The sequence below is a fragment of the Malaclemys terrapin genome, chromosome 12 (assembly GCF_027887155.1).
Source record: "Malaclemys terrapin pileata isolate rMalTer1 chromosome 12, rMalTer1.hap1, whole genome shotgun sequence".
Taxonomy (NCBI): domain Eukaryota; kingdom Metazoa; phylum Chordata; order Testudines; family Emydidae; genus Malaclemys; species Malaclemys terrapin.
The window spans coordinates 3,988,227-4,006,859 of record NC_071516.1 but is presented as its reverse complement, the minus strand read 5'-3'; the positions used below and the strand labels follow the sequence as shown (position 1 = coordinate 4,006,859).

Here is an 18,633-nt window from a genome sequence, read left to right as displayed (position 1 = left end):
TAGAGCGGACTTCCGCCTCTGCCGCCATCTTAGGCGAGAGGGGGAACAGTCCTCCAGCTCCGCCTCCACTGGTATTTCCGGCTGGCTGAGGCAGGGACGCCTAACGTCGGGGGAGCGCGCGGAGCATTCTGGGAGTGGTAGTCCACTAGGCCTCCCGCTTCCGAGTCGCTGGCGCGGGCCGTCTGAGCCGGAGGAACTACGTTTCCCAGGGTGCCCGGCGGCACGGGGGTGCTGCCCACCTAGGTGGGGGTAGTGGGCGGCCGCGGGCTGCGGGGAGCTGATACGAGCCGCAGCAGGAAGCGTAGGGGCTGCGGGGCCGCTGAGTGGCAGGAGGAGCCGCCGAGACCCGTCACCCAGGTAGGGGGCGGGGCCTTCACTGCCCCCCAGCCGCCGGCTCCCCGGGCTCCCCCTGCCTACGGGCGGCAGCCCCAGGGCGCTGGGGGCCCGGGGCCGGGCCTGGGTCGAGCTGGGTGGCCCCGGGGGTGGGGGAATCTATGGGCACGGCCCAATTCTCTGCAGCCTGGGACAGGTGACCCGGGGGGGGGGGAATCTGTGGGCCCCAGTCCTGCAGCTGGGGCCAGGTGACCCTGGGGGGGGGAATACATCATAGACTATCAGGGTTGAAAGGGACCTCAGGAGGTCATCTAGTCCAACCCCCTGCTCAAAGCAGGGCCAATCCCCAGACAGATTTTTACCCCAGATCCCTAAATGGCCCCCTCAAGGATTGAACTCATAACCCTGGGCTTAGCATGCTAATCCTCAAACCGCTGAGCTATCCCTCCCCCCTATACTGGCCCCAGTTCTGCAGCCTGAGCCGGGGGGGGGGGGGGGGTCTGTGGGTCCCGGGCCCGGGTCTGCAGCCTGAGCCAGGTGGCCCTGGCTTGTGGGTCCTGTCCTAGACTTTGGGCTGAGGGGGGCCCTGTGGGTCCTGGGACGAGATGCTGTGACTGCAGCCTGCTGTGTGGGGGTGGGCTACCGTTCCTGGAGAGCAATGCTCCATCCTTAGCCAAGCAGCTCGCAGGGGCTCCCAGTCCCAGCAGGTGTGACTGACTCACGCTGGCTGAGCGACTTGTCCCAGGAAGGTTTGCGGCGAGCTGGGACTGTAGATGCGACAGGCTGCCCTTGTGCATTAAGAGTAATCTCCATTCTGGTCAAGATGGGACCCAGTGCAAGGTGGGACCTGGAGTCTCAGGGCTGCATCCCCATAAGGGGCAGTTGCAAAGTGTTCCATTTCACATGAGTCAGGTGTGGCCCTCTGGCTCCCAGGGAGAGGCCAACACCCCCCATCATAGGTGTGGAAGGGCAGGCACCTTCAGTCATAGAGTTCAGCCTCCTGCTATCACAGACAATCCCATCATATCATCCCATTCATAAACTTAAAGTAAACTTGGCCTTGGTTGGGCAAAGTGTGTGCGCGCATCCTGCTATGCAAACTTAATGGAAGAGTGCTTGTTTGTACAGCAGCCATCTGGCTTTGTCTGATTCTGCCACCCTCACTCAGGGTACTGACTAGTCAGTTTCACTGTCTGGTCCTCACGTATGGTGATGTAATGCGTATACTGCAAACACAGCAACAGGAAGTCCTGCCGAGGAATGTTTGAATTCTGACAAGAAACAGTTTTCATAGGCTTTTAAAACACAGGTCCTGTCTGCCCCAATATGTCTGCTCAGAGTCAGGGGTTGCCCTCTGCATTCTTAATCAAAATACCCGCTCTCTGCACATGTGTGGGTGCTATGCATCTGGCTGTCACCCTTCCTTTGTGGAGGTAGCTACATTTCAGGGAGCTATCTAGACACACATTCATGAGTTCTCCACTCCCATTTAGTCACCAAAATAAGTGGCTAGATTTTCAAAAATGCTCAGCAGGAGGGGTGCACATTAGGTGCTGAGCTCTTTTGAAAATCCACCCCCAAGTATTGAGCATATTTGAAAATCTGGGCCTATTTAGATGCCTAAACAAGAGTTGAGCTCTTTTGAAAATCCACCCCCAAGTATTGAGTTTGAGCACTTGAAAATCCAGCCTTGAGGTCAGCCTCCTAGAGTCTGTGACTTGTTCTGGGATCTCCCAAGGTGAGGTGCTAAATAAATATAAAATTGTATTCTCCTCTGTCAGTGAACAGCATTATACAGTTGAATGGAAGGCTCTGGGAAGACTCATTTGCTGATAACATCTTGATATTGGTTGCAGGAGCAGGATGTATACGCTGCTGTCTGGACTTTATAAGTACATGTTCCGTAGGGATGAGTACTGCATTTTGATCCTTGGGCTGGACAATGCGGGGAAAACGGTATGTGCTTTTAGTTACCCGTTAACACAGAGGGCACATGCAGCCCCACTCACTCCTCCCCAAAAACACAACTGTGTTAGCGTGGCCAATTTCTTCCCTGGTGTCACTTCAGTTGTTTCAATAGTGTTATCCCAAGTATGAATTTGACCCCCACACATCTAATTTTAGTACAATAAGCCTTCAGAGACACAGAAGCATGGGCTTCTTTAAGCACATAATCACCTGTGAACTCTTCCATGGCTCTGTGCTGTAATGGGAAAACTAAGGGCTGTGTTGTGTTCTAAGATTTCATGGAGAATCCTGATCCAATAGGGGGAGAACAGGTCTTGGATAGGATTGTCCTTGCCAATAAAGTTTATCTAATACTAGCTAGTTTTATTTCTTCTTCCCTTCCAGACCTTCCTTGAGCAGACTAAAACCCGATTTAACAGGACCTACAAGGGGATGAGCTTATCCAAAATCACTACCACTGTGGGCTTAAACAGTAAGTGAATCTGTTTAGAGGTTCTTTGCCGCCTCCTACAAAGTTAGACAACTAGTGATCATTCCAAGAGTTTACACTGTGAAAATAATTCCTGATAAGAGCAACCCGACCAACACCCCACCTGCCCACACACGCTTTAAAGAGCAAAAGGACTTCTCCATCAGATGGAGAAAACATGCTGGATCTGAAGGCGAGTGTGATGATGCTAAGCCAAATTCAGCCCTGTAACGCCATTGAGGTTCGTTAGCCTGATTCGGATCTTATTTACACTGGTGTAACTCCACTGAAATCAAAGGGTTTGTATCTGCTGCTGCCAAGGTGAATTTAACCCGCTAACGATAGGTACTACTATCCTGCTGAGAATTAACTGTGTGTGTGTTGACTCTTCCAACCTGCCTTCCCTCTTGTGGGACTCTGCCGGCCTGCCTGCTTGAGAGAATAGTCAGTCTGCATTGGGTTATTTTTTCTTTTTTCCCTGCTCTAGTTGGTACTATTGATGTGGGAAAAGCCCGGCTAATGTTCTGGGATCTTGGAGGGCAGGACGAGCTGCAGTCCCTCTGGGACAAGGTAGGGGAAATAACTTTTCTATTTTAAATGTTTTGTGTCTCAGAGTTGCAGAGAAACAAGGTTACTTTATAATTAGCCAGCCCTGCTCCTTAGCACTGCCCCTTGTGCTGTTGTCCCACTTGTCTGAGTCACAAAAATTAATATTTAACAGTTACAGATGGTTTTACAGACACTAACTACTTCTCACAGCACCCATGTCAGGTAAGTACCACTATTATCACCCCTATGTAACAAGTAGAGGAAATTGGGACAGAGCTTAATTACCCCAGAGGTTGTTATGTGCACAAAACCACAGAGAGACGTGGTAGCCTAGCCAGCTTCTTAAAAGGTATGTTACTAAATGTAAAATAGGGATATTGATCCTGACTTTCATTATATAGTGCTTCTCACCCACAATCTCAAAGTGCTTTACAAGAGCTAGGTATTATGGCTCAAACAGGAGTTACGGGTTTGATGCAAAAATTATTGGGGGAGCTTTTCTGGCCTGTACTACAGGAGGTCAAATAGTCCCTTGTGGCCTTAAAAATCTATGAAAGCCAGTATTAAAACTCAGGAATTCTTGGCTCGACCATGCCTCTTGGTTATTACAGCACTGTGCAAAAGTAAAATCTGTAACTGTTATCAGCACCAGTCTCCATCCCTAAGAACCCTGCGTGCTGGGCACTAACCTCTCCAGCAGAGTCCTGGGTCGAGTTCTAAGCTACATTGCCAGGAAGAATTATTACACACCCTTCACAATGGCATCTGGCGGCTGTCCATTGTAAAAATTGAATAAATGTACCTGCTAGTCAGCCAGACAAGCCACCTTTACTGTTGGGTGTACTTGTCTGACAATAAACAGATCCTCATGGCTGCCGGATCAATAGTTAACAAAACACTTGACTAAACATACGTTGTACCATGCTCTAAAAGCCACCCAATCCACACTGTGGTGAACTGTTGGATGAGGCCAGCTCAACAGACGCAAATCCGTTTCCTGGAGTTTTGTCACCTCTACGTAGCCCTTTGTGAATTTGTGCACATCAGAAAACATCCACACAGCTGAGTACCGCTGTTGGGCTCTGCCTAAGAGAGCCTGTGGCACTGGAATAGCACAAGGTATTGTAGGTTGTGATTGAGGTGTATTGGCAGAATTCAGTAGGAGGAGCAGGCAGTGCATCTTACCTGTCTGGATAGAGGAACTTCGGCAGATCTGTGGGGATGGAGCTTGCAAAATTAACTGCCGGACGGTGCCTGGCTCTAGCTATTTGATCTCGGTCCGCCTCTTTCATGAGTACCAAAAATCGCATTAAAATCACATCAACATTGAAAAGAGAAGCAAGCAGCCCCAGCTGTTCGATGCTAACACCTGTGCTGTGATTTCAGTACTATGCTGAATCCCATGGGGTCATCTATGTAATCGACTCCACTGATGAAGAGAGGCTCTCGGAATCTAAAAGAGCTTTTGGTGAGTATGCTGGGCTTCTACCTGTAGTTATGTACTTTTCATTATATCCTATGGAAACTTCCTCTTATTTCAGTAAACCCCTTCCTGCCACTCTCATCGAAACATATAGTTGATTTTATTATGCATGTGACCACCTATGTGCATAGCATGGCTTGCAGACTGCGTGGTCATTCTTTGCAGGTATACGTTTTGAAATCAATGGGGCTGTTTGGGCGTGTTGCCTGTTCTGTCATTCAGACATTGTTATTAACAAAACCTTTAGTTGTAGTCGCCTTTAGTTGTTTTCCTCATCTGTCAGTATTTTGTCCCTTATTCCAAACGTAGCAAATTTTTTATAACCAGGTGTTAATCTATCCAATTAATACCTGCATAAAATACTCACTGTTGATCAAGGTTAAGGGTGGAAGTTGTGATGTTTTCATACCACGATGAATTTGGCTCTAGAAGATTTGGTTAAATTAAACAGTGATGCATGTGGTGCCTTTCACTCCCGTCTGTCTATCCAGTCAATGTAATTTTTGTATTTGGAGGAGTCTGTGTGTTCTAGAGTTACCTAGACATTGCCTGTTTCTGTGCCTTACAGAGAAAGTGGTCACCAGTGAAGCTCTGGAAGGGGTTCCTATACTGGTGTTAGCTAACAAGCAGGATGTAGAGGTAAGATCATCTCCTGAGGTGCCACCCCCATAGATTGTGTTCTCAACTGAGCAAATATTATTTTAGCTCAAAAAAGGTGGGCCGTGTATTCACTCTGCATTTGTTTCATGCTCTTAGGCTGGTCTCTGCTGAGCAATGGCAGTACTTTCTTGCTATTACATGTAATTGCTGTGAATTTAATGATCAAGTATTTTCCTCTCCACCCCCCACTGTAAAATGAGACTATAGCAAATAGTTCCATCTTTGCAGTAGCTGTCGTGTACTTTATGTAAACACCAACACAGTACATGACTTTTTTTTTTTTTTAATATTGACCTAATACAGCTGATCCAATCTTTGATGAGTATCAGAGGGGGAGCCGTGTTAGTCTGAATCTGTAGAAAGCAACAGAGGGTCCTGTGGCACCTTTAGGACTAACAGAAGTATTGGGAGCAGAAGCTTTCGTGGGTAAGAACCTCACTTCTTAGCCCTTGCATCTGAAGAAGTGAGGTTCTTACCCACGAAAGCTTATGCTCCCAATACTTCTGTTAGTCTTAAAGGTGCCACAGGACCCTCTGTTAATCTTTGATGAGTAATAATACCCAATGAAACTCTGTTTGTGCTGTGCTCATGTAACATCATACCAGCGTGACAACTCATGTGATGAGATGCTCTCATTCCTCTTTCCTTTAACCAGACCAGCACTACTCAATGAGACAGCGTGTGCTACAGCGCTCCATCGGAAAACGCTGTGGATTGCAGAGGAGACAGCCTGTTTTTTCTGGGGTTTATAATTTCAAAACTCTCGGATATCTAGAATTACAGAATAGACCTATTGTAGTTTCAGATCAGATTGTGGATACTGTTTGGGTGACAGTTTGCTGTTCTAAGGAAATATAAGACTAAACCCGTCTCTTTCCTTTTTGCATATGGTCTACCTGGAATTCCAATAGCTGCAGTACCACCTGTCATCCTCTAGAGGGAGCCAGATACATTTAATAGGCATGTAGGATTTTCAGGACCAGCTCACTGGTCTAACAGGTCTCGTATCCTACTTCTGGCAGGAATCAGTACCTGATGCCTCAAAGGAAGTTAATGCCGACTGCCCTCTGCCCCTGAGTAAAGCCCCTAGCTAGATCCCTCATGACTGTGACATACCTTTCTGACCCCTGAACCCATCACTTGATGCCTTAGGGGATTTGATTATCCTTATTTTAGAACATCTGTACCGATGTTATCACTCTTAAATGTAACCATTTAAAAATAATCTAGCGCTAATCAAGAGGCCGCATGGTCTAGAAGAATTAGTATGGGCCTGAGAGCCAGGGCCTCCTGAATTCTAGCCCTAGTTTTGCCACTGACTAGCTCTGTGACTTAAGAGAGTCAGTGACATCCTCATTTCAGATTCTTTGTCTGTAAAAGGAGCTGCTTTACTGTGGGGAAACTGGAAGATAAGCTGCCATGAAACACTGTAACTTACACCAAGGCCCCATAATCCATTTCCATCTTCGCTCTCAGATTCAGCCACTCACAACCAGTCATACACACTGGGTCCAAGAACTGTTCCAGTTTGCCCTGGCACTTCAGAGTAGCGGCATTTGGCATTGTCAAAAGCATAAACTACAAGTTCAATGCAAAGAGGCTGCACACGGCTCACAGGAGCATGGAACCCCACCACTGGGATATTAAGAGACGCTGTGTTGTATCAGATGTATAGTCAGTGCTGATCTGATTCTTCAGAATTAGAACTTTTCAGGCAATCTAAATGCAAAGACAGACTGATTTGGTGACAGAGCTATGAAACCTCACAGTTTCTCCCACAAAGATATTTCAAGTGGTTTTGAGTAGGAATCCCTAATGTTTAGAAAAGTTTACCTTTTGTTTGATTGCTTATCATAGTAAAACCTGCATAAATGTGAACTTACCCTCTTTTTCCCGTGTGAACGGTATTATAAAAATGTCAAACTAAAACTTCTGGACCACAATTATACTGTGGGAAAACTGTGGGGCTGAAACTTCATGCAAAAAACATTTCATTTTGGAAAACTGTGACCTGCCCATTTATAACATATGGTGAGTATTGGCTGTGGTATGTAAATCTAGGGAGATGTGGTCATTGCAAGGGAATCGTGTCTCATTTCTGAAAATTATGTCAAACTCCAGAGCTTTGGAGAGCCCCCCCCTTTTTATTTTCTGATAGGCCTTACAGAAAGATATGGGAGAAGTATTGGTGAATAGCTGTGTGTTCATGGAGTTTGGTGATCTTGCCTAGTAGTTGTTAGTGGTGCAGAATTTAGGAAATTTGCCTCTTCCTGCCCCTATTGGCAATTCCAATTTTTGATAATACCTAGTTTATGTAGCACTTTTCAGCAGTGGATCTCAACATGCTTACTAAAGGAAGCTTGTATGAATAGCCTCATTTTATAGGTGGGGAAACTGAGGCACAGAGGCGGTGACTTGCCAAAGTTCACCTAGCCTGTCAGTGGGAGAGCCGGGAATAGAACCCAGGTCTGAGTTCCAGGCCAGTGCTGTATCCAGTAGGAAACACTGCCTCCCTACTATTTTAACCTCTATAAAATAAGATTATATGCTAGTAAACAAAGAATACCATGGCAGATGGGGTATGCTGGTCATGCATTTTCTTTTCTTTAAATGTTTCTCACAGTCAGGGTTGCTGCCCATCCTGGAATTAGCAGAACAGTCCCAGTCTTATTCCTGACCTGTTAGTCAGTTGCTCATGAGATATTTAAAGAGCCCATATTTATTTCAGGCATATTCCTGACACTGTGGCCCTGCAACACCAGTCGAGGATGTGCAAATAGACAGGGTCCCTACACTTGGAGCACTTCCCCTGCGGGCCTCTCCAGATCCGTCATAAAAGAATTTAAGCCTGCTCCTAAGATTTAAAAGCAAGACCATTTTGGGAAGTGACTGTGTCTTCGAAACAGCCATTCTTCATAAAAGGGATTTTGTGGAATTGGCTGTTTATGGAGAGCTGAGGTGCAGATTTATTCCTCAAGCGAAAACACTGTTTCCCCAGTTATGTGACTTTGCTTTGAAAATAGCTAATGCATCTGACCTTTCCAGAGCAGTCCTTGTGTGGGTTGTATTGTTGTAATGACATGCTGTTCTGTGTGCTCACTGATCTGGTTTCCGTCACCTTGTTCTTAGTTTAGATGGTTTTACATCAGAAACAAAATGACGTTCTAAAACATCTCTTTACTAGAGTGAGGGAAAAATAACCGTAAGCCATGCTGATGTTCTTTCCCACGCACAAAACATTCAAATGCGTCTGGCCAAAAGAAATGGTGATGTACCTTCCTCCTCCACTGCCTTTTCAGGATCCCAATTGATGCCTTCCTTTTGGAGGCTGCGATAGAGCAATTGCTCTGTCAAAAGTGGTGTGTCCCCGTATCAACAACCTACATCTGACCCCACAGCTGTTTTTCCTCTTGAGACAATGTAGGATAAATCCTCAAAGCAGATTCATCATCCTAGTGCTTAATGAAGTCAGCATAAACCCTGCTTTGGTTTTCCTCTGACCTGCATTTCCACTGTGGGTCAATGATTGCCTGGTTCTATAAGTCACAATAAACATCATAGCCAGGGCAACAAGAAAGAGAAGTGACCGAAATAGAGTAAGAGTTGTTCCTAGCCCCCTGGATGACTACAGCATTCAAAACGACTATTAGGGTGGGGAGGGAGTGGAGCCTCTCCCAAGTTTGTTCGCGCAACTGAGCGGTGAAAACATCTCCCCTAAGGTCCTTCGTAGAGTTCTGGACACGGTGAAGTAGACTGACTCTCTGGGCCTCTACATTGCAGCACAGAAGGGCTTCCAGTGGCCAAACATGTGAAGTTGATAGATCATGGAGAATGACCACCCGCAGGTGGTTGGTGTGTGTGTCCCTTGGAACTACAGTGCTTTTGAAAAGCCTCCAGGCTGGCTATTTTGCACAGGACAGAGCGAGCAGCAGTGAAGATGGTCTTTCTCATCCTGCTTTCTTTTGTGCTGGCCAATTCTCCAAAGCCTGTGAGTGGGAGCCTGGGATATCTTCTGAAAGCCAAATCAGTTTCCAGCTTATATTGAGTCTAATATCAAACTAACCTGGTGGTGTAGCGGTGTCCACTGTTCCACATGGGTGAGGGTCAAGTCTGTAAAGTCTTGTCCCTTCTGCAGGGGTTGGATGAGAGAAGTCACCACCCTACTATTGTGACACAGCCCCTCTGTTGAGCAGTAGCAGATGTTGAGGCCTTGCTTGTTGGCTTCCGAGTGGAGGAGAAACCAGTGATGCAGAGTCTGGCTATATTCAAAGTGTAACCTATTGACTGTATTGACACACATACCAATCCTGGAAGACAGAGATGCCAGCAGTCTCTTCTTTCAGCAGTCTCAGCCCAGCACCAAAGCCTGATTCCCAGGGAGCAACTCTGCCTCTAGAATTGACTCGAACCAGAGCCCACAGCAGAGAACAAATGCTCCTGGTTTGCACACCACTCCCTCTATCCCAGAACCTTTGGCAGCCAAAATCTAACACGAGTATTTCTTCCAAGACTAAAGTTGCTTGCGCACAGAGAAAAAGAACTCGGAAGACTGGATGTAACAATACCACCAGATGATGCTTGCTGTAACAATAGTGTGCCTTACAGGCCTATTTGGATCGGTACAAGTGAATTCATTGAAGCTGGTACACTTTGAACCTAGCTGGCTGTTGTGATACAGTTATAACGCTTGGGGTTGTGATGTTGTGTGGGCTGTCTATGTGCCCACACTAGCGGGAAGGGGGAGATTAAAGGGGGAATATGCAGTTGAGAGGTAAAAGCCCCCTATTACTTAAGGCCTAGATCCTGCCATTCAGGAGAGTTTCTACAGCTTGGGGTAGCGTATGTACATATGCCCCCTCTGCTCTATCCCAAAATACCAGTTCAGGGCGTAGAACTGTTATCTTCCCTGACTCCAGATCGTAACACACAACATCCTACAGGGCCCTCTCACCTCTTCTCTTGCATCTTGCTGCTCCTTGGAATTTCGGAGATTCTGAAAAGTCAAATTGGACGTTATAGCGAAATGAGTCAGTGCTCTCTGCTAGCCACAAGCCTTCTGTGGAGAATCTGATGTAACTTATCAAAACATGACAAGCTGAATGTTGTCCCTTCAACTTCCATTACCTCAGAGGTTTTAATGTCCATCAGCTTAGCACTGCAAAGTCGCACTTACCAAAAAAAAAAGTCATGTTACAGTAAATACTACACATTTCCTAGCGGGCGTAGGCAGCACTCTTCATCCTCGCTAGTACTGATCTTGGCCTGAATTTCCATTTGTCGGGAGGTGATTAGTTCTGCCCTTCTTGTTGCTCAGCGAACATTGTGCTGGGGTGACTTCAGTGGCTGAGAGGATGCCTACAAAATCTGTAGGGGTGCAATCATTTCAGTGTGGTGGTGGTCTCACTCACCTTCCAGACCCTCTGTTGTGAGTTCTGCCTCTCCCAAGGACCCAGTCTGACTCACAACGCAGTTAGTGTTCGAGTGCGCCATGCAACAGTTAGCTGTTCATCAGGTGGCTAGACGTGTCGTATTTACACACTACAGCTGGTTAAAGAAGCGTAGAGCTGAGTGTTATGGCTCCATGGCTGGCGGATTGTAGCATATGGTCTAAGTAGTACAGTGGATTTGTACACTCTCCTTTCGCTACTGGAGAGCAGGAGTTCAAAGCCCAACTTGGGGCACAAGACCAAATGGTTTCCTATTAGTCCTGGTTGGTTCACAGGAAGTTGCACAACTAGCAGTCACTGTTCGAGTGCAAGACAGGGCTAGAATAGCAAGGAGAGGGGCACAAGGCCACATTCAGGGCATTGGCTGAGCTGGGCAGGGAACCATATGCTAACCCTGGCTCAAACTGCCCATAGGCCCTCGCTTTCAGGAGCATTGAATAATAACGGCACTCCCTTACAGCACACTTCCTCCGAGGACTCACCTATGTTAACCATGCAACCCCTCAGTGCACTGCACTAGATATCAAGGTCGTATTGAAGGGTGAACTGTCAGGTTGAAGGGAGGTCACCAGTGGAGTTCCTCAAGGTTCGGTTTTGGGACCCATTTTATTTAATCTATTTATTACTGACCTCGGAACCGATTGTAGGAGTGGGCTGATAAAGTTTGCGGATGATACGAAGGTGGGAGGCGTTGCCAATTCGGAGGAGGATAGGGATATTCTGCAGGGAGACTTGAATGAGCTTGTGAATTGGAGTATCAGAAATAGGATGAAATTTAATAGTGAAAAGTGTAAGGTGATGCATTTAGGGATGACTAACAACAATTTTAGTTACAAGCTGGGGACTCATCGGTTAGAAGTAACGGAGGAGGAGAAGGACCTAGGGGTTCTGGTAGACTGGAGGATGACTATGAGTCGACAATGTGACGTGGCGGTGAAAAAAGCCAATGCGGTCTTGGGATGCATTAGGCGAGGTATATCTAGTAGGGATAGGGAGGTGCTGCTTCCGTTGTACAAGGCGCTGGTGAGACCTCATTTGGAGTACTGTGTGCAGTTCTGGTCTCCCATGTTTAAAAAAGATGAACTCAAACTGGAACGGGTACAGAGAAGGGCCACTAGGATGATCAGAGGAATGGAAAACCTGTCGTATGAAAGGAGACTAGAGGAGCTCGGGTTGTTTAGTCTGACCAAACGAAGGCTGAGGGGGGATATGATTGCTCTCTTTAAATATATCAGAGGGATAAATACCAAGGAGGGAGAGGAATTATTTCAGCTCAGTACTAATGTGGACACGAGAACGAATGGATATAAACTGGCCGTGGGGAAGTTTAGGCTTGAAATTAGAAGAAGGTTTCTGACCATAAGAGGGGTGAAATATTGGAACGGCCTTCCGAGGGAAACGGTGGGGGCGAAGGACCTGTCTGGTTTTAAGATTAAGTTAGATAAGTTTATGGAGGGAATGGTTTAATGGAAAAACATGATTTTAGCCAAAGGAATACCGTGCCATGGCAGGTAAATAGTATAATGGCTAACAAGGGTCAGGCTGGAGACTCTTGCCTACATGCTCGGGATCTTACTGATTGCCATATTTGGGGTCGGGAAGGAATTTTCCTCCAGGGTAGATTGGCTGAGGCCCTGGAGGTTTTTCGCCTTCCTCCGCAGCATGGGGCAGGGATCGCTAGCAGGAGGGTTCTCTGCCAATTGAAGTCACAGGATTTGGGGACTTCAACAGCAGAGTCAAGGGAAGGGGTAGGGACGGCTTTGTGGCCTGTAGCATGCAGGGGGTCAGACCAGATGATCATAATGGTCCCTTCTGACCTTAAAGTCTATGAGTCTATGAGATCATTATCCCCATCTTGCAGACAAGGAAGATAAATTTAAGGTCTAGCCTTCTAGAAGATGGATTTTCTTCTGACAGGCACAATCTGCACAAATTACACTAGTAGGGTTCTTTTTCCTTGTCTGCATTAATTGTGAGTGCAAAATCCTGCTCCTTGGACAGATAAAGACCTGATTTGCTCCTTGAACAAGATACTTAACTGGCTTAAAGGTAGGTATGAGTGTGTAACCCGCTGCAGGTTCAAACTATGTTTGCAAAGAGGGAGGCTAGGCTAATGCCTAGTTAAAAATAAAGCACTTAAATGATCTGTCCAGGACTACTAAGAGAGTATCAGTGTTGGAACAGGAATTAGAGCTTATGAGATCCCAGCTCCCAGATTTTTGCTTAGGTCACCACATCTCCTCTTCTCCACCCTCCTGCTCTAATTTAGAAATCTGGAAACTCTGCATTGGCCTGTGTGTCAAATAATTTCCTGTGGCTAACATTCATATGTACATTAATCACCTTTTAATTAATCTTAAGTCTGTTTAGGTCTTTTAGAGGCTTCTTAATTAATCATTGCTGGTTTCTGGAGCCTGAGCTCCAACTGTCTTTTGCTTAAGTATGTAAGAAAACGTCAGTGTGGCCGTTAGCAAGCAGGATGCGAATAATGATGAGATCATGGCTTTCCGTTGACAGACAGACAGTGTCACTGAGGGAAGCCAGAAGGAAAATTTCAACAGCTACACTTTCATTTGACCCTAACGTGTTCTGAAGTTTCTGCAATCTGTGTTTGATTAGCATCATCTTACAGTGACAGGAACGACACTTAGAGAGGTGAGAACTACAGGATTCCAGTGGTGCCAGGAGGGGGGGAGAACCAAAGTTCTCTTGCCATTCTGACCCGGGAGGACGTAAGCTGAAAGCCTGATTCATTATTCTGAGAAGGTTCAAGCTTCCTCATGGCAATGTTGTGTCGGGGAAGGTTGGGAGCAGGGTAGGTCACATTGGCCTTCATCTTTTTTTATTCACTTACATGTTCTAAAATCCACTCATCCTAGCAATCTGGGCATGTGTACAACATACCTGCATCCAAGAACTGGTCAACCTATGTCAACCAAGAACAAACTGACACAATGGCATAGAAAGTATGCAGGCAAAGCGAGTTCCAGAGTCAAGGGCCAACTAAGAATAGACTACCCCCCGCCAGAAGAAAAGTCTGGGGAGGCCACATCAACTGATGGAAATGTTGCAGAGACTTGAGATGACATCTGAGCCATTTTCTTTGAGTGCTGCTAGTGCACTCAATGCTAAGGAAACACCATCCCTTTCCCAGGGTCTGCTACAGAAACAGACAAAGCAGTTCCTTTCCGTCTAGGATTCTGGCCGGAGCTGGGGTTGGTGCAGGCCCCCCGTTGAGGTGGTTTTGGAAAGGCTTTGTGAAGTTCAGGTGTTGGAGTGATTTGGAGGAGGAGGGCTTGTTTGGTGGATGGGAAGAGGGAGCCTTTCCATGCACGTGGGTTGGAAAGGGATACAGAGGGTGCTCTGCTCTGTACTTCACTCCGCAGAGGATATCGGTCTGTGTCGCTAACCCATTGCACAATTTGGCATGATAGTGTCTACTTGGGAGAGGCCTGTGCCTTGGAGAGCCAGGTTAACATATCTAAATCTAGACACGTCTGAAGCTAGTGGGGTCATTGCTACACTTTCAAAAACATTAAAGCTCACTCCAAAGGCAAGAGCATTCAGTTTCAGATGGAAATAAATGAGGATGATGCTGTGATGCTCTGGTTAGCGATGGTCAGAAAGCAGAGTCCAAGTGGAGCACCCTGGACAATAGCTGAAAACCTCTCTGCTTTCAGTAGGAGGCGGAATACTGGAAACTGCTCTGGGCACAGTAGGCTCCATGTCGGAGGGGTGGAACAATGATCTCTATTGTAGCATGTGAGGGTTATATTTTATGGCTTCCCTTACAGACCTGTCTGTCGATCCCTGACATCAAGACAGCGTTTAGTGACTGCATTAACAAAATTGGGAGGAGAGACTGCCTGACGCAGGCCTGCTCAGCTCTCACTGGGTAAGTGTGGGTCTGGACGGTGTCCTGGGGAAATACTGCCGCAACCAAGTGTACGTTGCTCGAATGGGCTAACCACTTGCAGGGTGCTCAGAGAAGTGGGACAGGCAAAAGGACAGCATTATGTGGGTCTGGTAAGAGTCACACAAGGGAGCCCTGCTTCCTTGTCGGGGCCTAGGGATGTCTGTGTGCATTGCTCATCTGCACTATGGCCAGGTACCCTCCCTGGTTCATGAACATGTTCAGTGCTATAGGACCTTGAGACTCTGGATTGTGCAACGGTTTGTGACATGGCTTTATTGCTTAATGACCCAGCACCATGATCCCAGTTGCATGAGTTAACTTTGCTGCAAGCCTATTTCCAGAGAAAACCAAATGGGAATATGACAGCATTTGTGACACTGGCAGTGGGAGGGGTGGATGAGTGTCCATTCTCAGAAGAAAAGTAACTACCTTCTTGCCATCCTTCTGGTTTCTCAGGCAAGAGATGTACTTACATTTCTAAGTAGATATGGCTGCGTATAATACAGCAGCATGAATGTACAGATGACTGAGGTGCTGCTTGTGGTTAGAACAATGGGTTAGAAGTCAGATCACTCGGTGTAACCTTGAAAAAAAATCACGTAACTTCTCCAAATTTTGCCCTCTGTACAGTGGGGCTAACAATCACTACCTACTTTGTATAAAGCTCTTGAGTCTTGGAATGAAAAGTGTTACTCTGTATAAATGCAAAGTAGTATTATGAGGGCTTGTCTACATTACCGGCTGGATCGATGGGCAGCGATCTATCCAGCGGGGGTCGATTCATCACATCTAGTCTAGACGTGATAAATCAACCGCTGAGCGCTCTCCCGTCGACTCTGGTACTCCGCCAGGGTGCAAACATTTTGATCTGAGGAATTTTCTTTCCCCGTGCTGTTCTGAGTTTGGAGTTTGAACTAATGGAAAATTAATTAAGAAACTCAAACCGTGTTGAACCCTGGCAGAGCTGTGAGTTCCCTGGAGCACCCAGTCACACAAGGGAGCACTGCAAACTGGACTCAAGTGAGTCGAAGTGGGCTGTAGTCCACAAAAACTTATGCTCTAATAAATTTGTTAGTCTCTAAGGTGCCACAAGTACTCCTGTTCTTCTTTTTTCTGGGAGGTTTGCAGACCTGGAGACAGAGCTGGCCAGACATTCATAGTAAAGTCCCCACCTTGTCAAATGTTGAGTGATTTGATGCTTTGCATGAGACTTTCACACAGCCACTAACTACCAGCAAATTGGATCTAAAACATGGTGTATGAGCTGGGACCCAAATTAAAAGGCATAAACAGCAGGGAACCGAAGAGAAGAATTTTTAAATGTTTTTAAATTTGATGCATACAACTGAATCCTGTTCCTCAGATGCATGAGAAGCCAGTGTAATAATCCAAATGAAGGATTGCAGGGAATAGAGAGAACTAAACGTGCTGGGGTGGGTGGTCGGCCTGGCGGGGACAGTGACTGTGCTTTTGTCTTGCGTTTCCTCAGCAATGGGGTGAACGAGGGAATCGAGTGGATGGTGAAATGCGTGGTGAGGAACATTCACCGGCCGCCGAGGCAGAAGGACATCACGTAAGAAGGTGCTGGACAGCTTCTTCCCATTCAGACTGCTCTTTCTACAGAAGAAGATCCGCAGGACTCGTATTACACCTGATTCTTTCGTAGCTTGTTTGTTTTGGAGGCAAACATTCGTTTTCTATATCTAAAAAGAACTGTAAGAGCAAAGGATTTGGACTAGAAAATGTTTCTAGCATTGTGTATTAATCCCTTGGCCTGAGAGCACACAGCCTTCCCAAATACTGAGTGGTAACTCATGCTCCAGCCAGGCTGTGCAAGTGCAGAGGATTTAGAGATTTCTACTTCATCGCTTTAGGCTGTGGGATGTATGATTCTTGGGTTCTTAATCTAATAGATGCGAGAGACCAGTTCACTGGATTCTCATGTTCCAGTCCCTGATGGAAGCTACTTCTAACCCTTAATTGTAACAAAGGTGGTAGCGGTGTGGGGGTGAAGGACAGAGGGGAAAGGTCTGCACTCCACCACTCCAGTGATCATTGTAGGTGGTGTTACTGGCCTTATTTATGCAGTTGTTAATGCAATGGGTAGGGTCAATGTTGATTATATTTCTATTTCCACTGTGGCAAAGTTGAGCTGTGACTTTACAGTACCACAGAGATGGAAGCCAGCCCCGCAGCAGCTGTATGATGGCATGTAAGCTCACAATGGGCTATTTTAACTGGAAAATGACCTTCAGAAGTGTCGCCTCGTGTTGATTGTCAATAGCACTATTGTGCTGTCTGTCTAACTGAGAGAATACCTGGTGTCTGTACTGTAATGAGGAGGGATTGGGGCCCTCTGTATGTGTGTTCCAGGATGAAAGCTGTGCCTGTAAGCTGGGTGGGATAAGTATACAATAAAGCTTCATGCTTCTCTGCCGGTCTCCCTTGCTGATGTTGTTGTTTTATAGGCATCCACACTAAAGTATTAGTGTCAAGTATCAGAAGGGGTAGCCATGTTAGTCTGGATCTGTAAAAGGCGACAAAGGCACCTTATAGACTAACAGACGTATTGGAGCATAAGCTTTCGTGGGCGAATACTCACTTCGTCAGACGCATGACGCATGTGTCTGACGAAGTGGGTATTCACCCACGAAAGCTTATGCTCCAATATGTCTGTTAGTCTATAAAGTATCAGTGGCACTCGCCCTTTGCAGCAGGTTTCTGGTCACTGGAAACGAAATAGAAAGAATGCAGAAATGCCACATTTACCCCAAGCCTGTTGGCGCCTGCTAATGTGACCAGAAACTATTAATGAGCCATTACCTGCACAAGTGCTCCCTTAATTCCTCTTTTGAAACAAGACACTACTTGAGTGACAGTTAAGAGCGGTTGTCAGGGGTGACTGGGTGCCGTGGCTATGCTAATATCCAGACACAGCTGGACATGAATGAGTGATTACCTTCTTGTGCAAGTTAAATGGTATTTGTTTAAACCTTTGATACATTGCATTAACGTGCCAGGTTCCTCTGAGGTTTTCCTGTGCAGTTTAAACTCAAAGCTGTGTGATAAAGGCTACGACTAATCCACTCGCCTCCAGGACAAGGGTCGAAGCAGCTCTGAGCACTCGGTAAGAACCTGAGTACACAGTGAAGTCAGTGGAAGTTGTACGTGCTCACTGGAGAGTAGGCTCTGACCCAGGCCAGCAGTGATGAGAAAAGGAGTTTAGAAGGACAATCATCCCATAAAGTAGGATTTTGGCAAATAATCCTTTTGGAGAGGATGCGGCTAGGGGTTGTTTTTTTTCAAACAGGCTGAACCCCATCTAATCAAATGAACCAGATGTGAGTCCTGTCCTTTAATACACGACTGGAACATACTCAGGTACTATGGGAAGGAGGGTGGTATAAGAACCTCTCAAGAGTAGCTGGTTGGGCTGCTGTAACAGCCTAATGCTATACTGAAAGCATAGGTGTGAATCACCAAGAACTGACTGCCTTTGAATTCACCGGTTTCAGAGTAGCAGCCGTGTTAGTCTGTATCCGTAAAAAGAACAGGAGTACGTGTGGCACCTTAGAGACTAATTTCAGAGTAACAGCCGTGTTAGTCTGTATCCGCAAAAAGAAGAACAGGAGTACTTGTGGCACCTTAGAGACTAACAAATTTATTAGAGCATAAGCTTTCGTGGACTACAGCCCACTTCTTCGGATGCACCTTTTCTGACAACATCTCCAACCCTGTGGGGAGGGTATTTAATAGTGGATGTGTTGGCGAATGCTGTGTGTTGTCTACCGCTGCAGGGAGCACAAGA

General features: G+C 46.5%; 1 protein-coding gene across 1 annotated transcript; it reads left to right on the top strand.

Moving 5' to 3' along the window:
- Positions 1-239: 239 nt before the first annotated feature.
- Positions 240-17,258, top strand: ARFRP1 (ADP ribosylation factor related protein 1). Its single transcript, XM_054046162.1, has 8 exons — positions 240-357; positions 2,190-2,289; positions 2,686-2,773; positions 3,258-3,340; positions 4,706-4,787; positions 5,371-5,441; positions 14,704-14,804; positions 16,315-17,258. Exons 2-8 carry the CDS (start codon positions 2,197-2,199, stop codon positions 16,400-16,402), a joined length of 606 nt encoding a protein of 201 aa, XP_053902137.1. The 5' UTR covers positions 240-357; positions 2,190-2,196; the 3' UTR covers positions 16,403-17,258.
- Positions 17,259-18,633: the final 1,375 nt, after the last annotated feature.